General features: G+C 40.6%; 1 protein-coding gene across 5 annotated transcripts; it reads left to right on the top strand.

Annotated features, from left to right (window-relative positions):
- Positions 1–151: 151 nt before the first annotated feature.
- pacsin2 (protein kinase C and casein kinase substrate in neurons 2) lies at positions 152–21397 on the top strand. 5 transcript variants are annotated; one of them, XM_030439988.1, is made up of 12 exons: positions 152–314; positions 8606–8697; positions 8919–9075; positions 9268–9503; positions 11269–11424; positions 11787–11962; positions 12082–12202; positions 13172–13219; positions 14982–15112; positions 17916–18062; positions 19164–19348; positions 19539–21397. In XM_030439988.1, exons 2-12 carry the CDS (start codon positions 8641–8643, stop codon positions 19649–19651), a joined length of 1527 nt encoding a protein of 508 aa, XP_030295848.1. In that variant the 5' UTR covers positions 152–314; positions 8606–8640; the 3' UTR covers positions 19652–21397. The 5 variants fall into 5 exon arrangements, with proteins under 5 accessions (XP_030295848.1, XP_030295850.1, XP_030295852.1 ...); XM_030439989.1 differs by lacking the exon at positions 152–314 and adding an exon at positions 6717–6807; XM_030439990.1 differs by lacking the exon at positions 13172–13219.
- The last annotated feature ends 215 nt before the right edge of the window (positions 21398–21612 follow it).

The raw sequence follows: 21612 nt of genomic DNA, 5'->3' as shown, positions 1-21612 counted from the left end.
CAAAATACATTTATGAGTAAAGTAGAAATAAATCCATCTCTGAATGCACAATGTTGTACAAGGCAGAAATGTACTTATCTACAGTCCATGTACATGTCCATGCATAGCTCTCCTGCTGTTGATCTTATTTTGAAAAATCTCAACCGGATGTGCAGTGCCGCACTGCGGCTAACTGTCGCTTGTGTCAGTCAGTCAATCGATGGTCCCGCTGCTGAGCAGAGCAACGGGGCGAAAAAGATTTGTAAATCGGCACCAACAAGAGACTTAACTCTTCTGTTACACCTTAACCATCAAGAGGAATAAACCTGTACCTGGTAAGCCTAAAAAAAGATTTTTGTGTTGTACGTTTGAACTTTTTACTAAAGGGGCTGTGGCTAATTCGCTAACATTAGGGCTAGTTAAGGGCTAACGTTAAAGTTACTTCCCGATGGAAGGACGTTGATACTGTTATGTACTAAAAACTTAAAATGATTTAACTGGGCAAAACTTTCAAGAACGACAGTGTTAGTGTGAATTTATATGTATAGTAAGATCTAAAACTGAAGTTGAACTCGTTCCCTATGACTATATCTACAACACGGATGCAGTAACTTGGGTGTTCCAGCGTATTAAAAGTCCAAAGATTCATGCTAAGCTAGCACCGTTGGTTCGTAGTATTTAATGTTTTACTTGTGGTGGCTTTGAACCAAATTAATTCGCGTAATTGAGTCAAGACGTGTGTAGTTTTACTCAGGGAGAGACGAGTGTTTCATTGCATGGAGTGATAAAGGGCGGGGCAGGTTTCGCAAGTAAAGATAACCCTTCTGGTCCATGTCATACCACCCTGCATGGCATGTTTACATTGTATGATTTGGTCATTTTTCAATGGACAGAGATGGCTCAGGTCTTGCTGGCTGCTCGGTTTCGTTTCTAGGGGTACCCCGTGCTCCGGGCTCAGCCCAGCTAGTGCTTTGACATTGCGCAGTGCCAGCTATGTGCCAAGATCAGTCCTGACTCGTGTACCGTACATGTAACCTCAAGTTACATGTACATTAAGAAATACTATACATCTCACCAATGTCAGGGTGTTGGTGGTTGTAATAGTTTTAAGCATTCGAAGCCAAATCCTTTTCAACCCGAGGTCATTAATCACGTGAAGCAGCAGGGAACAGGGAACCTTCTGAGCATGACAAACTGCCACAGTCATGATATTGTCATGAATCACTGGAAGTTATCAGTCATCCCAGTCATGCAGCTGGGATATTTAGACATGCATAGAGACCATATATCTATGTGTTTGGCTCTTTAGGGTTGTCAGGGTAAAGCAGTAGTGAAAGCTCTGTGAAAAAGCTGCTACTTCCCCTTTTCTGGGGGGCCATGTGAACCGATTGCTCCGTCACAGCACAGAACTGGGCTAAACTTAGAATGGGTATTCCTGTTTAGGCTCTCCATTTAGAGGGATCTTTCCTCGTGTGTTCTCCGAGAGCACACGTGGAACAGTTGCAGGAACATCATCCAATGTCAGTGTGAGTGAAGATGCTAAATGTACAGGTTTCCGCTTGGTTTAGTTTTAAACAAGAAGTTTGAGGATTTTGTCTTGTTTTCTCAGAACATATAATGGCCGTTTTTTAAAGACTTAATTATTAATTGAGCATGAAACAGGTGTGACTTGCAGCCCTTATTCCGAACCCTTCTGGTTATTGTAAGTACAGTAAAGAAACTCCGGGAAAATTCAAATGCTGAAGTCAAATTTGAGGTTCCTCTGTGATCTCTGTCTTTGTGAACGAATTTGCTCATGTGTTCATGGCTCTTTCCTGAAAAGTCTGCAACTTTAAATGCATCACATGAGGTGCGAGGCGGCATGCAGGACAGGGGCTTCCACAGGAAAAAGTGCCTGCCGGTTACGTCAGGATCTCCCCTTCCCTGTCATGTAATACTGAATTTCCCTCCATTATGTTCCTCTCTATGCTGCTGGCGTGTCCAGTGGAAAATGCCTGAAAGTGTGGAACAAATGCCATTGTTTCTCCCTGACCATGGAGCAAGGGGTTTTTGAGCAGGCGGACTGGTCAGTTATATTGAGGCTACAGTTGACCTGGTGTTGATGGATCCAATGGCTCATTGTTTGGTGTTTTGGAGCCTCTTAGCCACAGTTTGACGCTGTGTCAGTGGATAGGTGGCAGTGAGTAATCGAGAGAATCCACATTGGAAATATTCCTGTGAGATCAGCAGTCCCTTACGTGCAGCTGTTGAGCTCACATGAAGAAGGAGGGCAAGGGTGATTGACTGACAGGGAAAGAAAATCGGGGTCGTGACCTGCCATTGCCATGGAAGCTTCTGACCTTCAAGCTCGTGTGCAAGCGTGCAAGTAGAGAGAAAGAAGCAAAGGAATGATTGTATTTTTTTCTCTCATAGCTCAGTCGGGATTTAGCAACGTCCTGCTGTGAAACCGCAATATTGAAGGGATAGATCAGCTCAGCTGAACTCCCCGCCTGTGAGGTATTGCAGTCGTTTTATGCAACAAAGGAAGGAAATGGAAACAAAAAAATGTCAGAGAGGCAATATTCATGTGATTAAGACATAAAGGCATTGCTGAATAGAGTACTACTAGTAATTTTAAGCTTCTTTGTTATATAATCGTACTCTTCTCCTTCACTTCCCCTGATTGATATTTACTCTCTGGATTTAACTGAGTTGAGTGCTTTTGTTAAGTTTATTTTATGTATTAAAAGTCTGAAAATACTTAAAAGTGCTTGTTACAATTCCTTAAACAAAATCTTGAGCACAACTAGTAGATTAACTGTCCAAATTGATTTAAATTATTTGGTTGCCGCTTCTTCAATATTAAGATTTTAGCTGGTTTTCTTCAGTTTATAACGGTGCAAATGAAATACTCTTGGGTTTTTGACACTTTAATGGACATACAAGTAATCTGAAGAGAGGGTAAAGGTGATGGGAACGCATTACTACTTGCTACCCATTTATAGACCAGACAGATGTATACCAAAATGGACTGTAGCTGCATTGATGATAAAGTTTTCGTCATGTGCACCCCTGGTTCACTTTATTATTACATAAGATGAAGAAATGGAGCAAATTCTCATATTCAAGAAACTGGAACAAGGACATTTTGGGTATTTTTGCTTGAAAAATGACTTTAATGATCATTTGATGATTTTGACAAACAGTTGCAAAATTAATCTCTGTTGCTCAATTAATTGATTAATCTTTTAAGCTGTAATGGTCAGCCAGAAGCAAGAAAACCAGCTGAAAAGAAGAGTACAAGTTGGTTCCTCCTGTTGTTAAAACCCTGGGGGAGTAGCACATGCAATCTCATTTTAAACATAAGCAGTGTGAGTTCTTGCTTACACTGATAATGATGCAGACAAGGCTGAGAAGTGTCAGTATAACACTATAACTCCACTTACTGCACACACATTTCCCCTCTAGCAGTTACTGATTAGGCTTGCCAGACTGAGGCAGAATGAAATGTTGAGATTGTGTGACATTAATCAGCTGATGTCCTTGCATTAACTTAGATTAGTTTCCTGGTGCTCTGACTGTGTTTTTTACCCAGTAACTTAACAAACCCAGCTTCAGGGCAGGTATGCATGTGTCCGTCAGTTCAGTATGTGCTCATCTATGTGGTTCTTTGTATCCTGTTGTTTCTTGCCCCTCAGCTCCATTCATGACGTTGTTACTGTCTGACAACCTCCAGAGCCCTCCGAGAAACATAAACACTGGCTGAATACACAGTTCGCTGGTGGTTTGTGGGAAAGAATATGCTCTTATACACAAGGGATTGTTTCCCCGAGATGTTGCATACCTTGTTGCTCCCTTTTGTCTTCTTCCCCTCCCTGGCCCAATTGGACAGGTCATTGACATCTTGTGTGTCTGTCACTTAAATGTGACTCAGGTCTTCTCGTTTCCAGCTGTACAGTAAGCTTCCATGTGCTTTTAATGACACACAGACATTTTCTGTCTTGATATGTCTCTCCTCCCCCCCCTTTTGCTTACACTTGTCACAGTCAGCTGCCGCTCCCTGAATCATTATCCACAGTATCAACAAACTACTGATATTTGTTAACCGTACTATATATTGATGTGTTTGTGTAAGGAGTTAGATGAGTAATGACAGTGTGGGAACTTTCTTAATATGCTAAAATGCATTTGTTACCTCTGCCAAGAAGGTTATGTTTTGCCAGGGTCCATTAGTTGGTTGGCTTGTCAGAAGGATAACACAAAAACTACTGAACAGATTTCCACAAAACTTTGATGGAGAATGGATCTCTGCCCAGAATAGACTCAATAGCTTTTGGTGTGGATCCGGATAAAAGGACAGTCTAGGAATCACTTTCTTTAACATTTCCTTTGCCAATTTAAGTGACTGGTATCTATGAGTGACAATTTGATTGGGACCCAAATAAAAATCTGGATCTAGGGGATTTAAATAAGATTTATTTGATCATGGATTAGATTTATTTCAAACAAGGTGGGCCTAGGCAGAGGTATGCAATCTATCGAGTACCATTCTAGTTCACTCCAAATTCCAGCATGCTCGGTACATTTACTTATCAGACTTCCGCGGATATCATTGTTGTATTTGATTACATAATTGTTAAGCCTGCAACTTAAGAACCCCAATTCAGCCAAGTTTTTCCAGGATTGATGAAATCATGCATGTTTTGGCAGGAAAGATTGTTTTATGTGTTGTCACATGCTAGAATTAAAGTCAAGAACACAATGTCAGATAAGTACTTTCTCTCTAGAAATTCTGCTCCTTGCTCTGTGGGTTTCTTTTTTTTTCTGTGTGTACATAGCAGCACACAGTGTTGGATTGTCCGGCATTCTCCTGTAGAGTGACAGATTGAGTGGACTTCAGACCTCGACTTAGCCATGAGCATTGTTTACAGTACTGGGTCAAGCCGCGTTCAATTGTTTAATGCAGTCCCCGCGTCCTACAGAGCCATGGGTGTGCAGACGGCTGTTCCTGTTTGCTGTTGATTACACCAGACATGGGAAAGAGCTTTTGTGATGAAGGAATTCCCGTTGAACTGCTGTTGCTTAAGAATCTTTTGCTATGCGAGGTCGTTTTCCATACATCTGCATCCTTCTCACTGTAAATGTTGCAAGTAGAGCCACTTGATTGTTAAACCCAATCTACATAGGTGTAACTACAACACAATCTTTACTGTGATACTATGATCACATTAATATTTAAAAGGTGAAACATAAAAAGTAGTGTGATATTTGATTCTTACTCTTACCAGATATCGAAATTGTCAATAGTTTGGATATGTTTTGTGCCGCTGTGGCCTTGCTGTCAGTGGAATATTGTGCTCAGCAGAGTTTAATGTCAGACGACCTGTTGCCATGTTTAGAGAAGATATTTGTGGCTCGTTCCATTTGTCCCTTGTGTATCCCTGTCTTGTGCTGCAGCAGTGATTGGTGAATGACAAATATGGACAGCTGTTTGGGAAATGCAGAACGGACAAGAGAACAACACTGGGCTGGATAATGTCTGATTTTATACTCCTTAGAAAGCAGCTGCTGTTGTTTCCTCATTTTCTATTACACACAATCATAATTTGGGAAGAGTCTCACCACTAAACACTCTAATAGGTTTTCCCTTTGCGTCTGAGGCAGTCCGCAAAGCACATTAATATTAATGCTTATGAGGGTTTGAGGCAACACAGAAAACTTTGGACTTCTGCCAGTATTCAGTATTTGTTTTGTGTGTTGTTCGTGGCCAAAGCTCCCAGGTTCAATGTGCTTCAAAATCTGACTGAAAATCAATCAATCAATATCATTATATGTTGTAATAACAATGATAATATCATCTAAGTCCAAAAGGATTTACTTTTTTGCCAACGATATTCAGTTAATTGTCATGTCTCACAACAAAAGGCAGCCCATCCTCACCTTTGAGTAGCTGGAAACTGAACATTATCAACATTTTAGTAGATACAAATTAATTTCTGATTAATCCACAACTTTATTCAGCTTTTAATATTATACAGAGCAGAATGGAACAGTTTTGATGGTGTCATTGTGACACAGGATACATGTTTTATTTTCTGATCTTCAAGGCTAGAGGTTTCCAGTTGATTGATCAAAATGTAATGAACTCTTGACTGTTGACTGGTTTGCTGACACATCTTCATTAACGAATGTATCTAGACATTAGATTAGTAGATTAGATTTGTCACTTGTCAAACTTGTAAAATGTCATCACGTTAAAGATATTAAAGCTTCTGAATAAAAATTATCGCAACATTATTCAAGTATTTAATGCTTATCAGATGTTCTACACACCTAATATTGTCTGTTATCAAGGCTTTCTTTCATGAGGAAGTTGAGTCAAATTTGACATGTGGTTTTCTCTAGAAATAGTGATGGACAACATCTGTTTGTGTGACTGTGACTGTGTGTGTGTGTTTGACCTGACTGAAAACTACAAACAAACTTAAAGGGAGAATTGTTCCTCAGCTTCTGTGACCACAATACAGCCCTCTGTCCACGTCCAGCCCTGGAGGGCACGGACCACTGACCACTGACCAGCACACACACACTCATACAACAAGAACCAGCCCTCATAGTCTCGCTATTTCACTCAACTGAAAGAGGCCCTGTGTGTTCACACTTGGCACTAAAATGCATCATGTGTGATGATCCGATCACAAGTGGATGGCTTCAAATTAGAGCTGAGTATTTTGACAGATATTAGTGACGTTTGAATGAGTGTGACAGACGATCAGAGTGAGCGATGGAGAAAGAGACCGTTGTGTCTGAATGTCGTGCCTTTATCGGTTAATAAAGAATGGATGGGCAGTAAGTACCAAGAAATTTGCTGCACAGAAAGCTTGCTTACACAGATACTATCTCATTTAATTTTATTGTTGTCAAATTTATAGACTACATTTCTGTATTTCTGAGTCATATTCATAATCATCATCTTTCTTTTCATTTGTATTTTTTGTTGTGGCTGTTTTTAAGTAATTTCTACTTATTTAAATCTGAGTGAAGTTTTCTGTTTACAACATAACATATTTGCCATCTTAGGCTGCCGCTAATGATTATTTTCATTGCCAATTGATTTTTTTGCCCCATGACGATTCAGACAAACTAGACAAACGTGCCTTCTTTTGTCTAAAACCAAAAGAAAGAAGAAGCTGTCACCCAGGAATATCTTGCATTTTTGCTCGACTTGATTAATCAAAAGTATGAAAAATGCCCATTATCTTTTCAACTTTATGTCTCAGCTCAACTTTGAAGTTAATTTGATATGAGATTATTTAATATTTGTATATTGAATATTTATCAAACATCTTTCTGTTGTGTGTTAGTGTTAATACAAACAATTTGTTAGCAGAGTTGTTATCTCTCACTTATCTATATCGGTACTGCATCAAAACTCACATAGGCGTGAACAGAAATGCCTCTCGGTATGGAAATTTGTTTTTCATACAGTAATTTTTTGCATGGCTGATCTTAAGGGCTGCAGTCAGTGATTATTTTCATCATCAATTATTTACCAATCATTCTTTTAGCAATAAATGAATTATTTAGTCTGTTCTGTGAAACTGATGGCAGATGACCACTACTTATTGATGATTCCTCTCCTAAATGACTAATCAATTACTTGCTTTGGCTTCATTTATTTTTTATTTCCTATTAGTGGTTGCTGTTCTCCTGAAGGTGCGATTTAATGCGAGCTGGAAAGTAAAATCGGATCTTAAGAGGTCACTCGAGACGCAATTTGAGGCGACTTCTGAAGCCCGCAGTCTGTCTCAGTTGGACGTCACCACGATGTGAATATATATGGGTACAAGATACCAGATCTAGATCTGAACAGGGCCAGTCAGAGCTGTAAAGAGAGGAGACTCTCTGGGCTGATGGAGAGAGGAAGAGGATGGGGGAGAGGAATAAAGGGAGACTGTTCGTGGGGCTGTTGGGTTTGAAATGATGGACGTGAGGAGAGAAGAGGGGGAGAGGAAAGAAACAGAGGACCGACTGTCGTACCCGTCTGAAGGAAACGGAAGCTGCCCGCTGTGTGCTTCATGACAGTTTCTTTTTCTCTCTCTCTCTCTCTCTCTCAGAAACACACATTTAGTTTAGCTGAAACTCGATGTGCAGTGTGTTGAGGGAAGCGTGGTTATAGAAATGAACGAGAACAACCACCTGCTGCTTGGTTTCTCAAACCAGATCGCACACTTCCACTCCCCTTCATGTCTCTTTTTATCACTTCTCTGTACTGTTTCCTTCTTACTAAGAGTATACACACTCTGATCACTGATCCACAGCTGTAGTCTCTGAGGAGTGTCACTGTGACAGGATGTTGGCTTGATGTTGGTGTCTCTTAGCTGTTGGTTTCAGAGCACATAGAAAACAAGTGTGTGTGCTTTGCTATATATAATTAAGAAGTCTGCTGTCTTTATTATTGGATCATTCAGTACTGTATTTTAGGAACACAGCTTGTGATTATGACATATTTATAAGATGTATTATGGTCTAATACTTGTTTTTGTGCAGTTGTTTTCACTTAAGTGTGATCATCTTCGGCAGATGTAGCAATTGAAAACATTCGCATTCATTTATGACCCGTTATCTGTTTTTTGTGTATTTGTAGGCCCTACACACTGAGTGTAACTCAGGGCAGCAGAGATGTCAGGCTCCTACGATGACTCCATGATTGATGTCTCCAGTGACAGCTTCTGGGAGGTAAGATGTTTAAAATCCTTTCACATTACCCGCTCTTAAATCCAAGGTCACGCTTCTGTTATAGTGAATGTTTGTTTTGGAAACTGCTGTGGTAAGATGACATTTACATCTCAGCAGGAGCGGGTGAAACAAGTGGAAGAAATCCAGTGGATATAAAAACTGCTATAAATTATGAATCCTCGTTTTTTTAACTATCTGTTTCCTATGTTGCTCACTCTCAGGTTGGAAACTACAAGCGAACAGTGAAACGGGTAGACGATGGCAACCGACTCTGCAATGATCTCATGAACTGTCTTCATGAGCGGGCACGCATTGAAAAGTCTTATGCACAGCAGCTCTCAGAATGGGGGAAGCGCTGGCGACAACTCATAGAAAAAGGTAGGAATATTGTCAGTACTTGTATTGAGAAATATGTTTTGTTTAGAAAATATTGTGCTTTTGTCTAAGAGACAATGTGTATCAGGTCACAACAATGGGCTAATGCAAAAGACATACTTTTTCATAATATAATTCCTAAAAGCCATTCATAGAAAATGACTAATAATAGAAGGAAAAAATCTCTTTCCTCAGGTCCTCAGTATGGTACATTGGAGCGAGCGTGGTCCGCTCTGTGCACGGAGGCGGAGAAAGTGAGTGAACTCCACATGGAGGTGAAAGCAGCGCTGATGGGGGAAGACTACGAGAAGCTGAAGAACTGGCAGAGAGATGCCTACCACAAACAGATGATCGGCGGCTTCAAAGAGACGAAAGAGGCTGATGACGGCTTCCGCAAGGCTCAGAAACCCTGGGCAAAGAAACTCAAAGAGGTTTGGATATATTTATTTCTAACAAATGTGTTCTTAACTATGAACAACTGAGGAGTTGCCACAGGGCAGCCATTTTTCAAGTCACTGATTACAGCCATAACTATTAATTTTACCCTTCAGTGCACATGATTACATATTACTGACTCACTATTGTTTTCCCTCCATGACTACCTGCCTACTAAACAACAACAGAGCAGGAACCGCAGTTGCACTTCATGTTCGCTTCATAAGAAGCTTTGCCAAACATTAGCCAAAGTCTGCCTAGGTGGCAGCCAGTTAGTGTATCCTGTACTTACTTGACAGTCAGTAAAAGGGAAGGAAACACAGAGAGCTTTGAGGGAGACTGGCACCTCTTAGTTCAAAATCAGGTCAATGCATTTCCTACTACTGCTTTCATTTTAGCAACCTGTTTACTCGCACATTCCTTCCTGTTTGTGCTCATAAGCGTGTGCGCATGGAAGTGTTTGTTTGTTCAAAGCCACGGGACGTTTCGTAACCACCATGCTCCTTGCCCCCATTTCCTGTGTGTGTGTGATGTCACAATGTGTGGTGACATCCTGGCCTTTTTCATTGAGCAGGGACAGAACAATGCAGTTTTGTAGCCATAGTGATTTATTGATTGACCAGACAGACAGGGACAAGTGGTGGAGGGCATGGAGGAAATGAGGCTAATTAACTGGTCTAGAAAATGAGTAGCTGACATATGTGACGTGGGCAGCAGGTCAATAACAGACACATACATGCTAAACTAGATACAGCATTTGACTCAGCCCTCTTGTGTTTTAGTGGATTGACAATTTGTTTTCTGCACTGACAAACAGCAACACTCAACTGCCTGTTATGTCAAATTAGGGAGGAGGACAAGCTGCTGTCGCTGTATTTTTAAGTGCCCTCTACTTATGACCTCATAGTTTGTTTAGTAGGGACATGGCTGCTCTGGCCTTGTCCCAGGTTACACCAAGACACTCAAATAGTGCCACCACGGATAAGTTTGCTTCCTCAATACTTATCTGTTGGAGTTTAAATATAAACAAAGTGACAGAGGAGTGGATAATCCCTGTTGTCATAATGCATATATAACAAATATATTGTAATATATTGTTTTGTGTGTGTGTGTGTGTGTGTGTGTGTGTGTGTGTGTGTGTGTGTGTGTGTGTGTGTGTGTGTGTGTGTGTATAAAATCATACATCTGTGACTGTTAACTTCAGCGATTCCAAGACTCATGAGTCTCTACTAAATTTCTTGAAGGAAGAAGTGGGTTGTAGTGATGCAAAAAGAGGAATGACACACATTTAGTCAGGCTTTCAGGCTGCTAACAAAGACAAAATCTAATTAAATGTCCTTGTACATTTTGGGAACAGATGGCTATGTTTAGGACAGTTGATGATCTTTTAAAACAAATGTTGCTATAAGATTCAAAATAATGCCAGAAAGATGCTGTCACTAAATGCTGGTTAAACAATGACTAGTGATCCAGTCATGCTGGCTGCCTTACACCATTTTTACCTGCTTTCAAGTATCTATTATAGACTGAATCATTGGATAAACACACGTTTTGCCATGTGTTGGTGGTAGTTGCTAGGATGAGGAAAACTGAACACAATCCAGTTGTCTTTGCAACACTTGGGGTGGGAAAACTTGTTTCAACTTTAAATCCCTCAGTCTGACACCAATCTTTAATTGCTTTCCACAGCTGTTCCAGGTTATTTTACAAGATATCCGCCACTGCCTGTATCTCACTTTATTTTATTGGTTGAATCCACAGATGGAGACAATCAAGAAATCGTACCACTCTGCCTGCAAAGAAGAGAAGCTGGCAGCCAGCAGAGAGACCAACAGCAAATTAGAGAGCAACAACAACCCTGAAGCCCAAAAGAAGCTCCAGGAAAAGGTGGAGAAGTGTCAGCAGGAGGTGCAGAAGGTAGGGCTTCCTTTAGAAAATGACTAGGTGGGGTGTCAAGATTACTTGCTCGTGTAAATCCTTATAATTAAGTGTAGAGCAGCCTGTTTCAGGCCTTAGTTTAGCTGCCTTATAACAGTCTTTCAGAATCAGAAGAGCTAAACCCATGTTATTCTTTGGAAGCTACAGAGTTTTGTACCTTTTAATGAGATTTTTTCCCAGCCCAAATCAATTTTGATAAGAATTTGTCCTACTCCTAAATCTTTTTTTTCTGCTTCTATAGATTATGTGATGAACACTGGGCCATATTGTGTTGGGTGGTGAGGAAGACGTAAGAACATCTCCAGGAGTTTGTTTTCTAATATCTGTCCTTTTTCTCCCAGACTAAAGAACGCTATGAGAAATCCCTGGAAGAACTCGACAAGTTGACCCCTCAGTACATGGAGAACATGGAGCAGGTGTTTGAGCAGTGGCAGCAATTTGAAGACAAACGCATCCGCTTCTTCAGAGAGCTGCTGCTAGAGGTTAAACAACACCTGGATCTCTCAACCAATCACAGGTCAGAAACAGGACAATATAAAAATAAATTGTAATCGCAGGAGTTGTTGTTACAGCTGTTTAAGATGCTTGACATTTCAGGTTTCCCCGAGAAAATTATGCATAACACTGTCTCCATAGATTCCAGACAATCTACCACACGCTGGAAGACACAGTCTCTGCTACAGATGCTGAAGAGGACCTGAAATGGTTCCGGGCCAATTCAGGCCCTGGAATGCCAATGAACTGGCCACAGTTTGAGGTACTACACTCTTGATTTAATCAAATAAAAGAGTAAAGAAGAGAGAAGGAGGGCTAAATGTTTGATGGAGGAGAAGCATTTATAGCGGCTCTCAGTAGGTTCCCATAAAGTTTTCATGTCACAGACACACATTAGATCATGGTCCTTCAGTTTATTTAAACGCATGAACTCTTAAGAAAGTGCTATTTTATTTAGTGAGGTGTTTATGAATGAATTACAATCTTAACGTATTTTAAGTATTATATTTCTTATAGACCACTAGTGCTCTCCCAGGATCAGGTGTTAGAACCACAAGCCCAGACGACAGCAGTAATGGAACAATAAGTCCCAAAGAAACCCCCACCAAGGGCAGCAATATTTGCAAAGTTACACGTAGACCAAACAGGAGTAATAGCCCAGTTTCATTTTTGTCATTGAAGTATACTTTTTGGCAGCAGGGGTGGAAGTAAATCTGTCCTCAGCTGTCAGAGTGGCAATGAGAGGCATGTAGTTTATGTCATTTTCTCAGCAGGATGTGGGATGAGAAAAAGACAAGGAAAAGGAGGAGGGGGGGAGCTGCATGCGCTTGGACTGCAAATTTATATTGCTGTTGAGTGCTCCTGCAGGCATAGTTGGTCCAATGAGGCACCTTCTTCCACTTCAATCATTACCACACTGTTATTCTTCTTCTGCAAAGAAATATAATCACACACCAAAAACAAGTAACACATAACCTGTTAGACAGCTCCAGCAGGGTAGATATCCAAAAGAATCTTGCAAGAGCAATGCAGCACATTCATGTCTTGATTATTCTGCACCTACTGGCTCTTTTTGTGATTGTGTAGCTTGTTTTTGGAGCATTCCCCAGAATAGTATGCTTCTGAAAGGGATTTCTGCATTCACAAACTAACATTTCTTCGAGTTGATCTTCAGATTAGATTGTGTTTTAACCCTGATCTACACCTGCCTCCCTTTCCCCGTGTCTGACAGACTTTGGACTGGTCCCATCCTCGCTCCTTTAAGAGAAGGTCCATTGTAGTGAGTTCTGCATGGGAGGGCTGTTCTTTCCACAGCAGCCATTGGGGGGGGGAGATCCTCTTTTTTTCTAACAACACTCTCACCCCTTATTGCTTCCATCTCTGTGTGTGTGTGTTTGAAGTGGTTGTGTTTGCGTCTTGTATCCAAGTTTCAAATAATAGTAATGAGACAAAGCCGTCATGTAACCGTCCACGCTGTAATATGTTAGTGAAAATACATAACATATATACCTTTGTTTACTTTACCTGATAACAGCAAGATGTTTACATTCCTCTTCCTGGATATCCGCATTTCTAGAGTTACTCCACACCAGCATGACACACCTCTGACTGTCGGTTCTCTCTAACCTTTGAACTCTGACCTCTCAGTGGCCCCTTCCTCCTGCGTTATGTCACATGGTAGCACCGTAGCTCGGCAATGATTTAAGAGGTCATGAGCCAGACCCAAAGACCTTTTGATCTTTAAAAGTTTGAGAGGCCTGATAAATCAGAGGAGTCAGACAAGCTTTCTGGAAAGCTCCGAGGTCGTTCTTGCTGTTGTAATATATCTTTTATATGAAAGAGGGACAGTACAACTGCTGTCAGAATTCTCTTGATTCATTTGAGAGGGCTCCAAAACAAGACTGATATCATGCTGTGACATCAGAAAGCTTGTCTGATTTATCAGGCCATGTCGTGATGGATGCTGGAAATTTCCAGTATCATCCAAATAAGCTTTTTAAAAGTCATTGTGAACGTAGAAGTTTGTTCACCAAAAATGAAACCAGGCCTGTGTGCAACATTTCTAACTATATCTGTTTGCAATAGGGCTATCCCAAATACCATTTTTGGAGCTTAGAAGCTTCAGAGATAATTGATCTCAAATCTTATTGGCATGATTGTGAGCCACGGATTGATGGCAAAATGTAACCATTATAGTGTTAAACGCACTTTAACTGTCATTATTAGTTTTGAAAATAAAATTCCCTAAATCTCAATGTGGAGTTGTTGTGAACACACAGAAAAGGCAGATTGGCGCTGTGTTTTTCTGATGCAAAATAATCGGTGAAGTGATTTACAAGCTGTAAAGTTATGTCAAATCCTGTAGGCTTTGACTTCTGTGGTGTAACTGAGAGACTGGGCATGCTAGCCATCATAGAAATAGATCATGTAGTTGTGATATTTACTGCAACTTTGGCAGTACCCGCTGCCTTTCCTTCGACGCACTCCAAGTAGCTCCAGTCTCTGTGGCACAGAAGCCTTCTGTGTTGATAGGCTATAACTCGTGACGTGTGACCGGTCATTAGAATACTGATTTGGTTGTGATTACCATATCAACGGTAGATGCTTCGAAGCATTCAGATCAGCCTTTGTGTGCATAAAAAACATTTTCTTTTCTTTGTTGTGTTCCAGTATCTTCTTCACTCTCCTCTGGTTAGCCTCTGGTGGAGGGGCGACTCCTTGGTGCTGTGTTTCTTTCTTTCCATCAGGTGCTGGATACTGTACATGGCTGTGTCTCTCTTTTTCTCAGGCCCACACTGTACTATAAACACACACGTTCATGAACAGTTTCAAAATCCAGATACAGTTTAAGAGCCTGAGAACTTCTTGACAGATTTTTGGACCACTTCAGTGTGTGTGTGTATATTGCTGTGCACATGCCTGCAACCTGTCTTATCACTACTCTCTCTGAAGGCACGTTTTGAAGCTAAACCACTCAGTTTGCCACATTTGGCACAGTTTTAAATGTGATACTAAACTCTAAAGTCTGTGTTTTCAACCAGGACTGGTCCATAGATCTAAACCGAACTCTCAGCAGACGAGAAAAGAAGAAGCCATCGGAGGGAGTCACTCTGACAGGCATCAGTCAAACTGGGTCAGACCAGCCTGCGCAGCCTGCCAAGACCAGCAGCAGGTAGATACCCGATCGCTCACTGACTCGCTTTTTCTGTCTCTAGCTGAGCACACACACACGATCCACACATCAGAGATAATCCAGCACACAGTGTCCTCCTCTGAAAAAATTCTTGTTAAACATTACATAAGGGAAGCTCCGGGAGTGACGTGTAGTTATACGGCCGTTTCCTTGGTGACGGTAAACATTTTGTTGCAGTTAGTTGGAAAAGAATTCTTCCTGTGTGACTGGAGTCGGCTGGTGCATGGCTAACCTGGAGCCAAAAAATAAAAGGGAAATATTACTCACACACAGCGAGACATTCATAGCATCAATATTACCGCTGGAAAAGTTCAAGAAGTCTGGATTAGTGGTCAAGTCAAACACCTGCACCTGGATTCATCAGGTTTGTGATTGAGTGTAACAGTGCAACATCACAGACTTGTTTGAAGTTAAAGCAAAATGTTAGCAACATTATAATACTTCTCTGATGATCTAATGGCATATGAATTCAATTAAACCACTCTGTCAGGGTTTAGAGCCACTTCAGGCGTGAGTGGCAGTTCTTAGTAACGTGATGTAATCTTTTTTTAAGTCATGATAAGAGCTCCCTGTTGAGAAATGCGTCTTTGCTGTTGTGGCAACAGCACCAAGGACATATCAGCGACTCATGGAAACGACAACAAACAGCTGATTAAGATTAAAGCTTTCATGCATCCATCATCACGGTGAAAAAGCACATCACAAAGTCGGTGCACAGAGAGCAATTGTGAAGATGTGTGTTCAATTTTTGCGTAAAATGAGAGGATTGCTCAGACCTTAACTGAAGATTATCTTGTCCTGTGTCTGGACAATCTGTCATAATTACTTGGCCTTTACTCCTCACATTCCTTTGCAGCTTGGTAATAGGTTTCCCTTATTTTACTGTACAAACACCTGCTGTCTTCCCATGTCCAGATATCAGTGGGAAGTGGTGTCTGAATGTGTGTGCTGTAGTGATGAGAGCTGTAGAGGAGCGTGTTAAGGAGTCACCAAAGAGAATGTCAAGCATTTGACCTCTGAACTTGGGAAAGTTGACTCCCATCGAGCATTAACAGCACATTGTTTTCCTGTCGTTTCCTCCGTCTATGGGTGTGACTGGAGGATTTACAGCGTCTGGAGAGGGAAATCAGATACTATTATCTTTCTGTAGTAACATTAACTGAAGTTCAAAAACAGACTTCACTATTTTATCTGCAACAAAACGCCAGCCCTTTTTTGTATCAACGTTTCCTATCCTGTTTTAATTTCCCTTTCTGTTGTCTAAACTTGGTGATTTTAACACAGATTGGATATGACAGAAACACAGCTCTTTGAATAGTTATAACTGCAGGTTTGTTTGTTGACTAAAACCATCCAATGTTACATTGCGCCAGACTCCCATGAGAGCAGTGTTTGTTGTAACAACTCCTCCGGCTCAGCTCATGGCAGAACATGGCATGACTACACAAACAAAGATGTTCACATTTCTGGGCTTCACACTCAGCTGTTCATGGTCTTGTAATTCTGTAAACAGGGAGTAGAAACCCTGTGTTTCCTCTGATACAGGTGGAGGGCTAGTGTATGCTTTTGTTACTTGATGCAGAAAGTGACAATGACAGGAAGTAAACTGCCCCCATGGGACTTCAAAAGAAAGATTTTGCACCCACATAATAATACATAGCTGACATTTAAATGTTTTATGTGTCGCACGGGAAATTGATCTCATGGTGTCTTTTCTGTCTGTTTAGTCCAAAACACAGTTATTTTGTTGATTGTTTGTACTGCCTTGGTGATGACACTCGCATAGAAAAACAATAATTACTGCTTCCTTTATATCTTGAAACAAAGCCACATTAACTATTGACTGAACCCCGCCCGTCTTAGATACTGTTGTTACATGTGAATGGCATTCCATTGTAACAAGGCACATGTGCAATTTACAATCACAGATTCTTAGTAATTTTTGTCATAATATGTCCTTGATTTCAGACTGATATTATAAAAGCAGGGTTCATATTTCTAGTTGCTGACATATTTTATTAGAAATAAGTTGGCAAGCAAACTTTGGCTGACTTCATAATGTTTTCAGCTGATTTGCTTTAAAACAAGATCCCTTTAAGGGGATCTTAAATATCACCGCATGGCTCCATACTGTAAAATGCTAGAAATCTGTGGCTGAAGCTGAATATTACCCAGCATAAAGTCAGCATCCTCACCAGCTGATAAGTATTATTGAAATGGGAGCTCTGCAATTAAAATTAATTAAATCAGGCATCCAGCTCTCAGTGAGGAAATATTATATAGAGATTTATTTATGTAAAAATGCCATTATAGCTAGCTGGCTAATGAAACTTGGATTTCATGCCTACTATGGCAATTTTTTAATTTGTTAGCTGATTATGATAACCTTTACAACATACATTTAAGCAGATAAACACATTTTTAGCATCCTTTTCATACACCGTTAGATACTTAATGGCCTGTAAAGAGATACATCGGGTTTAGAAAACGAGTATCGGTCCCCCTCCACACAACTTTAACATGTGAAGAAATATGAAGCTTGCCTGTGATTGGACAATTGAACAGATGGTGTTTATCTTCTGGGTTACACTCTATCTCCTTTGTAATAGGTCCAGAATATGAAAAAGCATTGGCTGTTAAAAACACACGTTGGCCATTAGCATCAGCTCCGCCTGGCTTTGCCCCTCTTTGAACTTGTCCACAGGTCATGTATGTCAAAGGTGTGTTTTTATGTGTGTGTGCATGTCAACAACCCGTCTCTCACTGTGCCCCATGTTGTCAGCCTGACTGTGCCCACTAAAACAGCACCAGTGGGCTCAAACCCCTTTGAAGATGACGAAGATGAGGAGGAGGAGGAAGAAGAGGAGATGGCCGTGGAGCAGCAGACTACAGTCAACCACAACAGTGTGAAAAAAGAGGAAATAAAAACGTTGGTGAACAGGAGAAAAAAACACCTCCGCCCCACCCACAACCTCCCTTTTCTGTTTCTATCTTTGTTTCGCGGATCGCCGTTCTTGCCATTTCTTGTTCTTGGTTACTCACTTTACTCCCTTCCTCTTTCATTGAAACCCTCTCTCCTCCCTCAGGTGGCAGGTTGTTGTGTTGCTCTGCATGGTCAGTGGAATTGCATTGCACACAAAGCCAGTGTGTGTCTGTCTTTCGCTCCTAACAGTGCCATGTTTTGCAGAACATTAAAAGTCATGCGCATGGAGGCGCATGTCTCTGCTGCGGGAAATCCCAATATGTCTCTGTCTTACAGTCAGATCTAACTATTAGACACATGTTCATAGATTGGTTGTTTGGGTGCATAATAATAAAATACAGAATACAAAAAAGAACAATTTGGATTCAAATTTGTGTCAGTCTTTGAGCAAACAATCAGACTGCATCTCAATTGTTTAATTGCAGAAGAAAAAAGCAAAGTCAACAGTGAAATTTGCAATAAAAGACACTGAGCAGATCTGACTGTAAATCCTTTATGTGTGTGCCGGTGTGAGCGTTTACTGTCTTCAACTTCTAACTCTTGTCAGAGAGAGTTCTCTCTGGTGTTTAGGTGGCTCCCTCTATTGGCCGCTCAGGTTAAAATCCAATCATGCATTCACACAACAATGATTTGTCTTGCTTGGTCTCATGTTGCTGTATTTTTCATGTGCCTTTTCGATACGTGGTCATGTTGTTTTGTTGCATTGTCTCAGCATCGTGCGCACTCTCACTTGATCTTAAAGTGTCATCGAAGCAGTTTTTGAATCACTTGTCATGCTGCCTGAACTGAATGCTTGCTTTGTAGCGCTGATGCCATGTAAGCACGTTTTCCATGTATTTAGAACTGAAAAGAATGTTTTCAGGACGAATCACAAAGCTGTCCCCGGATTTGTAGTCACCATTTTTTGCTTTTTGTGTGTTTTATAGTTATTTTTCTCCCCTTTCTAACTCTGAACTTTTGTCCCTGCCATCTCCCGTCAGTGCTCTAGGCCCTGAGAGAAAAATTGGAATACATTTACGAAGTTGCTCTTTTTGTCTGTTGACCTAGTGCGAGCAGTATGGAGAAGACTCCAGACTGGTCGGATGAAGACACAGGTGGTAACAACCCTTTCTCCACCAACGGGGAAGGGAATCCTTTTGAAGATGAGCCGGCTTCTCCAGTCGTATCTGTGCCCGTCAAAGCACTCTATGACTATGAAGGACAGGAGCAGGATGAGCTGAGTTTCAAAGCAGGTGCATAGTAGCTAAGATTTTTCCTGAAAAATTCATTGAAAATGTTAAAAACACCCTTTGTTGCAATGTTAAAGAGAGTGAACGAAAATCCTGTATCCATCCCTTTATCCGGATCAGCACCAAAAGTTAATGGGGTCTATTCTGGGCTGAGACCCATCCAACATAAATGCTTGTCTTCATTTTTCTCCAGGGGACGAGTTCACCAAAATTGGCGAAGAAGATGATCAGGGTTGGTGCAAAGGCCGGCTCAAGGACGGACAGACGGGCCTGTATCCTGCTAACTATGTCGAAGACATCCAGTAATGATTCATCACAGGTGAACAAATGTGAAGAAAAGAGAAGGTGACAGTGCGGCTGGAAACCAGAAGGCTCTGCTTTATTTTCAACCCTTTTCTCCCTGTTGGTGAGGGCTGGACTGGTGCGGGAGACGGATGGAGACAGAGAAGAGAGAAGTTGCAGATTATTAAAGGACCACTTGAGATATCGATGCTGGTCACAGATTGACCCTCACAGAAACTTGTGCAAAGATGGAAATTAACCGCAGGTTTCCAGATGATTCCAGACGAGGAAGATCACAGAGGAAAATTGCTGTCGGTGTAAAATATGTTACTTAGAATCCCATTTATGCTGTTACAAAAATAATAGCTTTTTCAAGTATATATTAGATGAGATCAATGAAATGTATGAGTGAATTTATATATTGTTTAAATGAAACACTGGGATGGCAGTCTGACAAATCGTCTTGCAATGTTACATGCAGCCTTAATATGCAAGCCACTATGGATTCATCAAGGGAGATGACCCTCTTTATAACCATAATGATATGTTTTAGGTTTAAAACCGTTTCTGCCTGTTAGAATCCAGTCCATAAATGTTCCTCGTTTGATTTATTTTTTCGGCAGAGTATGCCCTTATCTTGAGATTAACTTGATTTTAAACTAGTGCTACATTGTTCTGTCATTCCTTTTTCAGGGGTTTGTTTTTCCATTCAGTTCATTTACTGTTCTGGTCATTTTGTGAGGAATGATAAAAGACCAGTTGAGCCTCAACCTCATGTAGTCTTCATTTAGCTCACAGTGGGTAGATTTCTCTAGTCACTGCAATTGAATGTATATTCACTGATTGTATTTTCACACTTATTGATTGTTCACTTTTGCTGATTTTTTTTCGCAACCACTGACCCATTAGCCCCCCCGAACAACTGTTCTCAAGCGTTTTACTCATACAGTAGATTGTAATACTTTTTAAGGGTTATTTTTCATGCAACACTGAAAGTTTGTCACATGAGTTTCTCTCACTTGAAGCTCCATGTTTTAATTCTCTCACTGACTTAGCGGAGGGTGTTTTTAGTGATTGTTTTTTGTATTCTAAATAAGTCATAGCGATAAAACCACAGCCTGGTATTGCGTTGCATACATGCATGTAAATAGCCTGGATAAAACATATGGAACAAATGAAGCATTGAGGTCAGATGATATGTAGTTGGAAATGGGTGATTGTTAATTTATGATGCCACAAGTGCTTTTGTTCTACTCTTGTTAAAATGCTGTGACTGAGAATCAGTTTGTATAGTAATTGAATATTTTATGGCAAATATCCCTCGAATCTGTTATTTTGTTATATTTGTAAATATGATTATTTCTTCCTGTCACAGAGGGCCATACTCATTGACTAAATCAACAAACGCCATGTGAATAAATGTTAATTTTCTCTTCGGAGCTATGATATGAATGGATACATAATTTCACGAGATTAATACAAATGTATTGTTTTCGGCTCGCATTTCTGCAGAGCTTATCACTTGTGCGAGCCCCAAATTCATGAATTGCCCAACGTATCGATGAACTCTACAAAAAATGCTATTTGATGCCTTCAACTGCAGCACCAGAGGAAGATGAATTGTGTCGTCTTTAATAATAGGGAGACGGGAGATGTTTTGCCATGTTTTCAGGGCATGCTGTCGTCAGAACGCAGCAACAGCTGTACTTGCACAGTAAGGTTTGTAAATGTTGTCCCACAACATAATAAATGAATTTATCGAAAGAAGTTTGTCATTGTCTTGAATACTGATAATTCTTATGAACTTTTCTCTTTCTCTCTTTCGTGTCGTGCTGTATAGGTTAACACCTCAGTCTAAACCTAGTTATCTTGGTTCTGCACTAGTTCCAAGCGAGCTGAGCTGTATGATGGATAGATATTATATTAATGAAATAGATCACTAAAAGCTGAAGCTTGCGAATTTCTTGAACCCAATAAAAGACAGG

The sequence above is a fragment of the Sparus aurata genome, chromosome 14 (genome assembly GCF_900880675.1).
Source record: "Sparus aurata chromosome 14, fSpaAur1.1, whole genome shotgun sequence".
Taxonomy (NCBI): Eukaryota; Metazoa; Chordata; class Actinopteri; order Spariformes; family Sparidae; genus Sparus; species Sparus aurata.
The sequence above is the reverse complement of the archived record's forward strand: the minus strand, read 5'-3'. Positions and strand labels throughout refer to the sequence as shown.

Bases quoted from the DNA above. Each gene is read 5' to 3' on its own strand.
- pacsin2 (XM_030439988.1), top strand. From the start codon at position 8,641: ATGTCAGGCTCCTACGATGACTCCATGATTGATGTCTCCAGTGACAGC. The intron at 9,504-11,268 runs GTTTGGATATAT...TTGAATCCACAG, and splicing joins GGGCAAAGAAACTCAAAGAG to ATGGAGACAATCAAGAAATC. The intron at 11,425-11,786 runs GTAGGGCTTCCT...TTTTTCTCCCAG, and splicing joins GTCAGCAGGAGGTGCAGAAG to ACTAAAGAACGCTATGAGAA.